The sequence below is a fragment of the Astyanax mexicanus genome, chromosome 1, assembly GCF_023375975.1.
Source record: "Astyanax mexicanus isolate ESR-SI-001 chromosome 1, AstMex3_surface, whole genome shotgun sequence".
Lineage (NCBI taxonomy): Eukaryota > Metazoa > Chordata > Actinopteri > Characiformes > Acestrorhamphidae > Astyanax > Astyanax mexicanus.
The window spans coordinates 129,647,840-129,660,171 of NC_064408.1; the positions used below are offsets into that span (position 1 = coordinate 129,647,840).

The window sequence follows — 12,332 nt, forward strand, 5'->3', positions numbered from 1 at the left end:
CAATAAAACACACGTTACACACATTAACACTTATGTATTAATTCTTTCAGCCAGGTATTAAGGAGCAGTAAAGTCACTCAGCTGAAGTACAGAGTTATACAGGAGTTTCAGTTTAGTTTCTCCAGCACTAAGGCTGGAGCAGTATTAGCATTAGCTGCTAACCACAGTACTAAGCACTCGCTCTTTCTCCGTTTAGAGGTGAGTATATTGGACTGTAGTCTGCGTGTTTAGAGTGTTAAAACAAGCTACGTTGGACAAACCGCTAGCTAATATCATCCTGGCTTACAGGAACACTCAGGGTTCCTCAGTGTAGCGCTGTTGGGCGACATTAGCCACTAACTGCAAGCGGTTAAGATGCTAATGCTAGTGCTCCAGCCTTAGTGCTGGAGAAATTTAGGAATCTAAGCTTACTGAAAATATATTTTTTAGGAAAGAAATCTGTGTAGATTAACATCCAGCACTTGTTTGACTTTAAAAGAGTCTTTTTTTATATTAGTTTTGTTTACTTAGCTTAGCTTAACTTAACTCAGTTAGCTTTGAGAATCAGAAGAAAGTAAAGCAACTCTTACTTTGCCACCAGACGCTACTGAGCCGTTTTCCTGTTCATCTAAAAGAGAAAGTAAAACGTGAATCTGGAAGTTTTTCAACTTTTAATAATATTGTATTTAGAATTGATTACATGACAAATAGACCAATAGAAACGCTTCAAAATGACTTTTTACACTGAATTCAGTTTAAAAATGAGCTTTATTCATTTGTACAGGGATGCAGAGGTCCTTCTTACCCAGATCAGCCACGGTCCCTCCCTTCACCGGCGCATTCTCACTGTCTTTCTTCTGATTCACTGCAGACAGAAACACAAAAGTAAAGCTGTGCTGACGGATGCAGTGTGTGGTTTAGCATAGTCTTTCTGAAATATGGAAATTCGTCCATGAAAGATATTTTTTCTGTGTTCACAAACTGTAATAAATATTTCTTCAAATGCTCCTGATTTCATGCAGTGATTAACAGTACAGCCTGTTATTAATGCAGTGCTGCCTGAGGGCCCGAAGAGCCCTAGCATCCAGTACTGATCTCATCGATTGTGATCGTATTTTAACTAGGGGTGGGAATCGTTTACTATCTCACGATTCGATTCGATTCCGATTTTGGGGGCCACGATTCGATTCAAAATCGATTTTTGATTCAAAACGATTTGAATTATAAAAATTTCTGCTTCTGGCTTATGAATCTTATTGAAAAAAAACCCTCCATAATATACACTGGTCCTGGAGCAAGTAATGTGTTACAAAAACAATAAAATGTGCAGGAATGTGGGTCCTCAGTGACAGAGAAATCACTGGGATATCACAATGACGTTAATGAACAATAAATAAATAATAAATAACACTGCTTTATTACCAGGCTACTAGCGGTGGTGTGTAGGTGACGCTGCTGGGCTGATGTGATGATAGCAGTGGAGCGCTAAAGTTCAGGAGCAGCTGCTGATTAACTAGTTAATTTAAGGTGGTTGTATTTCTTCAGAAAGGGGGCAGGAGGTGGAGAAATTAATTCATATGGTCCATTCCTTAATTCCTCTGTGATGAGGAGCTGAAATGAGCTCTGATTAGCTTATTGTTATTTTTCCGTTCCGCCTTAAATGCTGCAGCCCGCTGCCACCTGTAGCGTTATTTAAGGTGGAACTGGAAAGTTAGCTAGTTAGCTAGCTAACAGTTACTGAAACTAACTACTAGCGATCTTTTTTATGCTTGTTATGAAGCATTCTGCCATAAAACATTGAAACTACACGTTAATCTAATGTAATATAGTGCTTGTTCTGCCATCTTACCGGTGATTCTCAAACACCTACGCTCTGTGTGTGTCTGGAAGATCTCCGTTTGAAGGGACAAGCCCTATCCCCAGGGTTGCCAGGTCCAACAAAAATACCCAGCCCAAAATCAGTCTAAAACCCGCCCCTCAGAATCGATTTTGGGACATTTTAAATCGATTCTGAATCGTAGTAAATGAGAATCAAGATTCTTATGTGAATCGATTTTTTGGCACACCTCTAATTTTAACCTAATTATTGTAACACGAGCATCATAAATCAGTAGTCAGTTTACCGTTTTTGGGAAGCGAAACCTCCTCCATTCCTGGAACAGGTGATGGATCCTCCATGTCCTTGGTGAGATCCTCGTCCTGCTCGTCGTCGTCACGGTGACCTCGGCGTTTCCAGTGCGGCCCCGGGTTTCTGAGGCGGCAGAACAAGTAAGATCAGCACTGTTAGTGAAGCTTAACAGTAAGTTTACAGCTGTTTTAGCTCAAACTATCGATTTAGTATACATTGGTTGTGGTGAATTGAATCATTCCTTTAACACAGGGACAGATATTACTCATTTAAGCTAGCTAAAGTTAGTATATTAGCTAGCTTGCCGCTAAAGTTGGTTAGCTTGCTGCTGATATTAGTATGTTAGCTAACTCGCCACTAATGTTAGCTAGCTCTCTGCTAACCTTAGTTGTGTCCTAAGTAATGTTAGCTAGCTTACTGCTAAAGTTAGTTAGCTTACTGCTAACATTAGTGTGTTAGCTAACACGCCACTAATGTTAGCTAGCTCTCTGCTAACCTTAGTTCTATAGCTGGTAACGTTAGCTTGCTCGCATTCGCTAGCTAAAGTTAGTTTGTTAGCTAGCTTGCCGCTAAATTTAATGTTCACTAACTTGCCACTAATGTTAGTTAGCTTGCTGCTGACATTAGTATGTTAGCTAACTCGCCACTAATGTTAGCTAGCTCTCTGCTAACCTTACTTCTATCCCCGGTAATGTTAGCTAGCTTGCTGCTAAATTTAGTTTGTTTGCTGCTAACATTAGTGTGTTGGCTAACACGCCACTAATGTTAGCTAGCTCTCTGCTAACCTTAGTTCTATAGCTGGTAACGTTAGCTTGCTCGCATTCACTAGCTAACATTAGTATGTTAGCTAGCTTGCCGCTAAATTTAAATGTTAGCTAGCTTGCCGCTAAAGTTAGTTAGCTTGCTGCTGACATTAGTATACATGTTAGCTAACTCGCCACTAATGTTAACTAGCTTTCCACTAACCTTACTTCTATCCCTAGTAACGTTAGCTAGCTTGTTTCAGCTAGCTAAACTTAGTGTCTTAGCCAGCTTGCTGTTAAAGTTAGTTAGCTTGCTGCTGACATTAGCATAGGTTAGCTAACGTGCCGCTAATGTTATCTAGCTCTCTGCTAACGTTAGTTCTTTCCCCGGACCTGCAGGAACCCTGTAATCAACTGGTTAAATTTGATTAAGTTCTATCGCTTTAATTCGAGTTAGTGGTGATAGTTTGGGATGATTTACCCTTTCTTTCCACCCTTCTTGCGGGACTCGGCGGGGGTGGTGGGCGGGGACGGGGAGCGCCGCCTCTTCTTTCCTCCGGCGAGGGACTTTCGCTCCTTGCGGTCGGGCGTACGGGAAGACTGATGGTTATTCACGGTGACGGAGTGAGGGATGAGAGAAAGAGCAAGAGAATGCCAGAATATGAGAATGGAACGGTTTCACACACAGCGGGGAGGGGCAGGGGACGGACGGAGGGAAGGAGGGAGGGAGGGGTGGAGGATGAGGAAGGGTGGAGCGAGAGGAGGAAGAGCTACAGAGCATGGGCGACAAAAACACACAAGAAAACAGAGACAGACAAACAGACAGACCTGGACTCACCTGTTCTCTCTCTTTTTCAGTGAGTTTTCTTTCGTTTATATTTTTATATTTCTTTTCTTTCTTTAATATTGAAGACTGTAATAAAGCTATACAGTAAGACATGCATTTAAAACCCAAAAGTTTGTGTCTCAGAAAATTTGAATATTATATAAGACCAATTGGTACTTTTAGCAGTGCGGGCAGTGTGCCAAGTCCTGCTGGAAAATGAAATCCGTAAGATTTAGTGGGAAAACAAAACTGCACTGACTTTAGACTTGATAATAAAACACAGTGGATCAACACCAGCAGATGACATGTCTCTCCAAACCATCACTGATCATCAGTACATTTTACATTTCATTTAAAGTAAATCAAGGGATCAGAGTCTGGAGGAAGAGTGGAGAGACACACAGTCCAAACTGCTCGAGGTCTAGTGTGAAGTTTCCACCAATCAGTGATGGTTTTGAGAGTCATGTCCATCATCTGCTGGTGTTGATCCACTGTGTTTTATTATCAAGTCTAAAGTCAGTGCAGTTTTGTTTTCCCACAAAATCTTACAGCACTTCATATCTTACAGCTTCCCTCTGCTGCTGACAACTTTTATGGAGATGCAGATTTCATTTTCCAGCAGGACTTGGCACACTGCCCACACTGCCCAAAGTACCAACTGGTCTTATATAACATTGTAATTTTCTGAGACACTGATTTTTGGGTTTTCATTGGCTGTAAGCTTCATAATCCTCAACAATAAAATAAACACTTAAAATAGATCACTCTGTGTTTAATACATTTATATTGCATATTTTCGCTGTCCAATGAAAAACACCTCAATTTGTCTATTTTTAGTTTGTCTATTTTTCATTTGAACAGACAAACTGTTCCTTAGACTGTACCAAAATTTCTTGATGAACGGACCAATAGAAACACTTCAAAATGACCTGAAATTACATCTTTTTTACATTGACTTCCATTGAAAGTTTACAATGTTTTTTGGAGAAAAGTGTTTTTTATTGGACAGCAAATTGAATTGAGTTACTGAAATAAATTAACTTTTCAATGATATTAAAATTTTTTGAGATGCTCTAGTAGTAAGATTTTTTTTCTCCAGATCAGAGACAGATTTTCCGTGCAATAAAAGCAGGGTTTTTGTATTTTATACATTATGTACGTTACATATATATGTACATATAACACTGCTATGTAAAAACACCAGTTATATAGCACTACACAGATACACCTGATTTAATCTGATCTCCAGGAACAACAGTGAGAAACACTGAATTAAATAATCCAGCTAATGAAGAAAAGGTCGGACTCACCTCCTCCTCTCGGGGGAAGATTCTCTGCCGGAAGCTCACCAGCTTCCTGTTCTCGTCCACCTCGTAATCTTCCTCGTTCATCCACTCGTTAAACGCGTCCGTGTCCAACACCCACTTAGCATGCACCTGATACAGGATCAGAAAACACACCGACAAAAACAGTCACCCAGAACTTCAACAAGGGTCAATTCCAATAGTCTCCACTACAGGTGATCATCTCAGGGCTTCTCACGATATAATATTAGGGGTGTGACGAGATCTCGCGAGATTAAAACGGACGATATATCTCGTCAGGCTTAAACCTGTCTCGCGGGGCAAAAAAACTGTTAAGTGTGGACTTTTTAAGAGGGATCTGGCAACACAGCGATAGCGATAGAGTATGGTGGAGAGCAGGTATTTGTATAGAAGATGCTTCTGCTACTTTTAAGTTGTTTGTCTTGCTGCATTTTGGCTCCAGTGGAAACAATAAACAGTATCAGAGTGACCAACAAGACACAAACCATATATAAATACTGTAAGTAAATCCTACACCTGACTGTTTCATAGGCAGCTGTACTAATCCCTTAGCTCTGTACTGTATTTAAAAACATGTTCTGTCTCTGTTTCACTTCAATCATAGTCTTAATATGACTGGTTATTGTTATGAATAGTTAAATTACAAGAGATTTAGGAGAAAAAAAAAACACAAACCATAGTCTTAATATGACTGGTTGTGGTTTGCACTTATTGTTTGCACTATATAAGACCTAGAAAAGTTTTATTTATTATTTTTTATTCTTATTTCTTATAAAATCAATGTGTGAGAGAAACCAGTCTGTTAAGTTTGTGTTATATGATTTTGTCAAATAAAACTCTAGTTTTCAAGCCCTTTTTATTTTTTGACGTTTTCTTTAAAATATTATTTTTAAATCTCGTCTCCTCTCGTTCTCGTGAACCCAGTATCATGTCTCGTCTCGTCTCATGATATTAGCGTCTCGTTACACTCCTATATAAAATACTACTATGTGTTGCCCACGGTAACGATGATATCACGATACCGGGATTCGGCGACACTCGATGTATCGCAAGACAGTTCTCTGCGATATTAGTTTCACACAATTTAACTACCGATATTCTTCAGGTTTAATAAACCTATTAATTTGATTTTAGCACCACCATTTGGAGCTAGGTAATGAAGCCACAACTTTAACAAGTCTAATAGGATGATTTTTTCAGGGGGGCATCTGTGAAAAATATTAATAATATTGATAAGTTTGATAAAACTCCTGCATCAGGACTGCAGTTGAAAAAACAGGAGGACCAGTGAGTTTTTAGGCTTTAGTTTTTCTCAGTCACATGACAATACAGTGTTCAGTAGCTCCTCCATTTCCACTCGCTGTTGTGTTTTTAATGTGTATCTCTGTGGAAACTGTGGCACGCCCAAAGTGTAACTACGGTGCGCAGCAGTGGACAAATATCTATTTTATTAAAGGCGAGGAGACGAAACTCAGATGTGCGTCCGGACGGGACTAAAATTACCGGAGGAGCACGGAGTTCAGAGAAAAACAGAAGATAATTGCAACAACAAAAAGAGAAAATTGCCCCAGAACCCCCTGAGAAAATCCTTTATTAAAAATCCTTTATTAAAAGTGTAAAGGTAATTAACAGGCCCTTAACTGGGCAGAATTTTTATAATTTTCTGTCTGATGTTGCACACCCATACCTTCAGGATTTCTATTTAATCGCAACAATAAAATGTTTCGTGTTACATAAATGTTACTGATGATGAATCGGACTGTAGTCCACAGCTCTCTAAAGAAAAACAAGAAAAGAGCTGAATTAGATTTGGATTAATTTAAGCAGCCTCACCCTCCATGGTTTCTCGGAGTTCGGTGGATCTTCAATCTCTGCGTCCACGTCACTGACGGGCACCCAGGTATCATAACTGAAACACAATCAATCACACAGCAAATATTATTTATTGCTCATAATTTGTAAAAAAAAAAATAGCATTTTTGAACTGGAAGGACTTTTAGAAAATTGTAAGTAAAGAGACTGACTGCTCACTCAATGTCTCTGTGACGGACGATGAGTTGAACGTCTCGCAAGATCAAATCTTTTTGGGAATTGTTTGGTTAATTTAATTTTCAAGATTCTGAAGGTATTTTATTATTTATTTTTTACATGACTGGGCTTTACTATAAGCTTGTGAGTTCCTGTAGTTCATATGACATAAAACACTAAGGCTTTAAATTAAGGCTTGGTATTGTTTAGTATGATTAGTATTGGGTGTATCTTGTTCCACAAGATATATTTATTAAAATAATATATATATACATATACACACACACATATAAACATATATATACATACATACATATTTTTTAACTGTTTATTAAAATTTGTAAATAATATATATATATATATATATATATATATATATATATATATATATATATATATATATATATATATATATATATATAATATTAACAAATTTTAATAAATAGTAAAAAATATGTTTATTTATATATTTATGTTAAATTTATATATGTGTATTATATATATATATATATATATATATATATATATATATATATATAAATATTTTAATAAATATTTCCATAAACAAACATAAAAAAGAAAGAATATCTTTCAATAATACCGACGCTGCCATCTCCAATAACTCCAGCGCAACATTTTTATATAAATCAAGGCTAAGCTGAAACAAGTTGAACGATTATTTCCGTAAGCCAAATAAACTGTCTGATTAATTTTCTGTTTAATTGTCTGATAAATTTATTTTACCCAATAATGGCTTAAAACTACAACTTGTGAATAAAGGAATTCTTAATAGTTGTAATTTAAATCCAAAAAACATTCAACTTTACACAACTACCTTTTACATTATAAAGACTACAGTAAGAGAAGGTGAGAAACTCACCTGTCGGGGTAACTGCCCCAGTGAACCAGCACCTGTTTATCTTTCCTCATAACCGGACGCAGCCACTCCTCTGAAAAACACATCAACACAGCGCCGCCGTCAGCGTTAGAGAACCAAGCCGAGGCGGAACAATACATCACTGCACTGATATATCAAACTACAAACGTTCTGTTCAGAGCATTAAAGTGAAACAACAAAAACAAGAAACTAGGGGCGGGCGATATAGCCCTAAAATAACATCATGATATTTCACTGCATTTTCGTAATAATACTCTTAGCGATATGACAAAACACTGAATTAAAAAAAAAATTTAATTTAGAGAATACACGACTGCATCCAATTGCATACGATGATCCAGAACGTCATGACACTTATAATAATGCACTCCAAATATCTCCATATATCCAGAATTAAAGTAAAATAAATGATACTGGACAGATATATTCTGTCTCTAGCAGATGTATAATTGGAATAAAAAAAAACAGTGCGAATTTTTCTTGTGATAAAAACAGTAAAAAGTAGTACCCTGACTTGATAGTTAGGGGTGGGTGATACGGCATCAAATTTCAGAGTATAATACCGTTCACCATATTCAGAAACGTTGGCAATATTATTGCGTATATGATATTGCAAAACCTCTACAAAAAACAATATTTTGAGATATTGTAAATATTAAATAACAATCAATACTGTAATGCAGCAAAACCAAATCTCAATCGGATCTGTGCGATACGACCAAAAATTCATATACCCATAAGAGTAAATAACGCTACAGCACACTTTCAATAAATTCAGTGAATTTTCCATAAATTATTTTCCTCCCATAAAAAGAAACACCACAAAAGAGGTACTTCTTATTAAACGTTGAATTATTAACACTCAACAAAATAAAAGTATATGTTTCATATTCTATTATATATTTCTCCTTTAATTTTAGAAACTCAACTGAGTAAATTAAGCCAAGCAGGGGGTTCAAGATTAGGAAACAGTGTTTTATATGGAGACAGAAGTTAATGCAGGGACTCTTAATTCGAAAGACTTCAGAAACAGAAAGTAGTGATACGAATACATGATGGGAAGTGTCCCACTCACTATTTAGGAACATCATTAAAGTGTACACTTCAAACAAGGAGCTAGGGGTTCTGGCACAAGGAGCGGGACAGAGCCCACTGTAGCGTTTAGCAGTGGTTTCCGGTTAAGAACATGCCTTTCAGGTTTGAACCGGTGTAATCCTGCTAATTTAAACCAATTTAAAATGAAATATATTTCACAGAATTCATGTGGTACTTACCGTCTTCAGGCTGAGAGGGGGAGGGACAGATGTGATGAGTGGCTTTGGACTTATCGTCAGTGATGGAGCCCTGCAGAAACCACACGACACCAAATATTACACAAATATAATAATACGTGATAATACGCAATACATATCGCTCCAAAAAACACAAGCAATGTAAGTCAGTAGAGCTCCTACAATCCTGCAAAATTCTGCGGTAAACTAAAATTTTGAAGCTAAAATTAAGCTGCAAGCTAAAATTGTGTGTATTTAACTACACGAACTAAAATCAAATCCCTTAGTTCTCATATAAATTGACTGATCGATATCTTGTATAAAACTGTAACAGTAATCATGGTTTTTACACTTTTTAACCAATAAATTCCCATGGCTAATTTTCATTACCATATGATTTTTAAAACATCAGTGCAGACACACCTAAAACTAAAACCAACTAAAACTATAATTAAAACGTTAACGGTTCCTATGAACCCTGTATTCATAATGCCTTATGACTGCATATAATCATAACACAAACTACAAGTATAAGGGTTTAAAAAGAAAGGGCTTATAATGCCTTATAATATCTGTTCATAAGAACATTGTAGCTTATTTTGAGAAATCATAGCTGCATAATATAATCCAAAATATACCAAATCTGTTATAGTGCATTACAACACTACATTGTATAATATTCTTACGAACAGATATTATAAGCCTTTTCTTTATAATACCTTATAATTGTCGTTTATAATGTGTTATAAGTCATTCATAACACATACACATTCATGAGTCATTATGCAGCCTTATTAGTCATTCTAAGGTATTATTCATGTCATATAATGCATTATGAAGGCATTTATAATGCTAGGGTTCATAGGAAGTGTTACCAAATTGATTTTAGTAGGTCTAAAATGAATCTGAGACATAATCTTTAATAATAAAATGCGTGTCAGATCCTGAGAGCTGTATTGTTTAGGGCTAAATTACTGAACTAACTATTTTTTTTTTTTTTTTTAGCTTAAAATAGATTTTCTCTTTTGATAAACGGAAACACAAAGATTTGTAGAACAAATTTCCACGACTGTTCCAAAACGTTCTGGGTATTTTTATTTTTCTAAAACTTATCCAGGTTTTTCATGCCCATATGAACCCTGACTACCGTTGCCAACATGTTATATACACCTTATTTTTAGCTTTTAACTAACTGTACTCAAACAATAAAATGAAAGGTTTCTCTTGAGAAATTAGTTAATGAGATTTCACATTTATTTATCTAACTATTTATTTATCTATCTAATTTTCATGAACATATGAATCCTGAATAATAAATCTTACAAATAATGAAAGTTGTAACTCGCTGTGCTTGCTTTCATTCGTCTCTCGTAACTATAGCGATAGCCATGCAGAAATTAAATATATACACTGCATTTCGCAGTTCTAGTTCAGATCACAGCTGTAACGTCTCTAACCTGGTGTCTCTTGATGATGTCCTTCAGTTTGCTGGCCTGCTTCTGGTCCACGTCGGAGGCGATGTACACCACCGGTCGGGTCAGGCAGTTGTTCTGGAGGAGGAAAGATCAGGAGCGTGGAGTTAGCAAAGCTGAGAAAGTTGGGAAAACTAGAAAATTATAAACGTGTTTTCCTGAACGAGTTTACCTGAGCAAGAGTTTTCTCAATGTTCATGAACATCTCCACGTTTCGGTCCATCCTGGACGGGTTCTGCAGATCGAACCTTCGCCTGGAAACACAAAAACACCCAACGCTCTGAGATAAATAATTAAATTCAATATTAATTAGTATACGAACAGTATTTTAGCCAGTCATGCTAAATGACCAATCGTTGCTTTAATAACTGTAATGAGTCCGTTCATACAGAGTGGACCTGATTTTGCTATTTATAGGTTTATGTTTGAGTAAAATGAACATTGTTGTTTTATTCTATAAACTACAGACAACATGTCTCCCAAATTACAAATAAATATATTCTCATTTAGAGCATTTATTTACAGAAAATGAGAAAAGGCTGAAATAACAAAAAAGATGCAGAACTTTCAGACCTCAAATAATGCAAAGAAAACAAGTTCATATTCATAAAGTTTTAAGAGATCAGAAAGTTTTATGCCTCTTGGCATCATGTTCTCCTCCACCAGTCTTACACACTGCTTTTGGATAACTTTATGCTGCTTTACTCCTGGTGCAAAAATTCAAGCAGTTCAGTTTGGTGGTTTGATGGCTTGTGATCATCCATCTTCCTCTTGATTATATTCCAGAGGTTTTCAATTTGGTAAAATCAAAGAAAATCATTTTAAGTGCTCTCTTATTTCAGTAAATCAGTGATTTAATAACTGCAATTACTCAATCCGTACAGTGTGGATAGACTGCAGTAGGAGAATAATAATAATAATTTTTAAAAACTTTATATTTCACCCAAACTATGATTAATTAAATTAATGTAAATGATTGTATGCAATTATTACTATTATATCAAATATCTATGACCTAAAAATCTTATAGTGACAGGTTTGGGTATTTCTGCGATAGGGATATTCTTGAAGATATAACAATACATTGACACTTTTTAAAATTATAAAAATATATATATATATATATATATATATATATATATATATATATATATATATATATATATATATATATATATATATATATATATATTATGTAACAAATATTAGCATTTTATGAATTCAGTGAATAAAAAAACTTTATAAAATGTTTGTTTATTTCATAAAAACAGTAACTAGACCCTGATTTTGTGTAAAACAGTGTAACAAAAAAAAGTGTAAAAAAAAGTGTAAAAAAAATCTACCAAAAACAAAAGTGTTGACGAAAGAGCTAAGCTCTAGCTCTTTTGTCGTTCAAAACTGAGCATTATCGGCCTGTAGCCTGCTGTTAACTCCGGCTAGCACTGCTGGAGCAGTATTTCCATTAGCTGCTAACCACGCTAAGTGGTTCAGACATTCAGAAGTGAGTACATCGGCCTGTAGCCTGCTGTTAACTCCGGCTAGCACTGCTGAAGCAGCATTAGCAGCTAGCTCTTTCGTCACTCAGAGGCAAGTATATCAGACTGTAGTCTGCATGTTTACTGTGTTAAAACAAGCTACGCAGGACGAACCGCTAGCTAATAT

At 36.1% G+C, this 12,332-nt stretch overlaps 2 protein-coding genes across 3 annotated transcripts in view; one reads left to right on the plus strand and one right to left on the minus strand.

Moving 5' to 3' along the window:
- LOC111196242 (zinc finger protein 239-like) overlaps positions 1-12,332 on the plus strand; it is a 443,969-nt gene that overhangs the window by 297,434 nt on the left and 134,203 nt on the right. The gene's annotated exons all lie outside the window — the stretch shown is intronic.
- Positions 1-12,332, minus strand: part of smarcc1a (SWI/SNF related, matrix associated, actin dependent regulator of chromatin, subfamily c, member 1a) — a 44,449-nt gene that overhangs the window by 28,001 nt on the left and 4,116 nt on the right. The window contains exons 4-13 of one of the 2 annotated variants that reach the window (XM_022685855.2): positions 10,843-10,924; positions 10,656-10,748; positions 9,202-9,271; positions 7,910-7,979; positions 6,835-6,910; positions 4,987-5,112; positions 3,332-3,426; positions 2,103-2,230; positions 785-844; positions 570-607 (exon numbers count right to left, since the gene is read on the minus strand). In XM_022685855.2, coding sequence (XP_022541576.2) covers positions 570-607; positions 785-844; positions 2,103-2,230; positions 3,332-3,426; positions 4,987-5,112; positions 6,835-6,910; positions 7,910-7,979; positions 9,202-9,271; positions 10,656-10,748; positions 10,843-10,924 — 838 coding nt within the window. Of the gene's footprint in view, positions 1-569; positions 608-784; positions 845-2,102; positions 2,231-3,331; positions 3,451-4,986; positions 5,113-6,834; positions 6,911-7,909; positions 7,980-9,201; positions 9,272-10,655; positions 10,749-10,842; positions 10,925-12,332 lie in introns of both variants that reach the window. The other variant, XM_022685854.2, reaches the window with a different exon arrangement.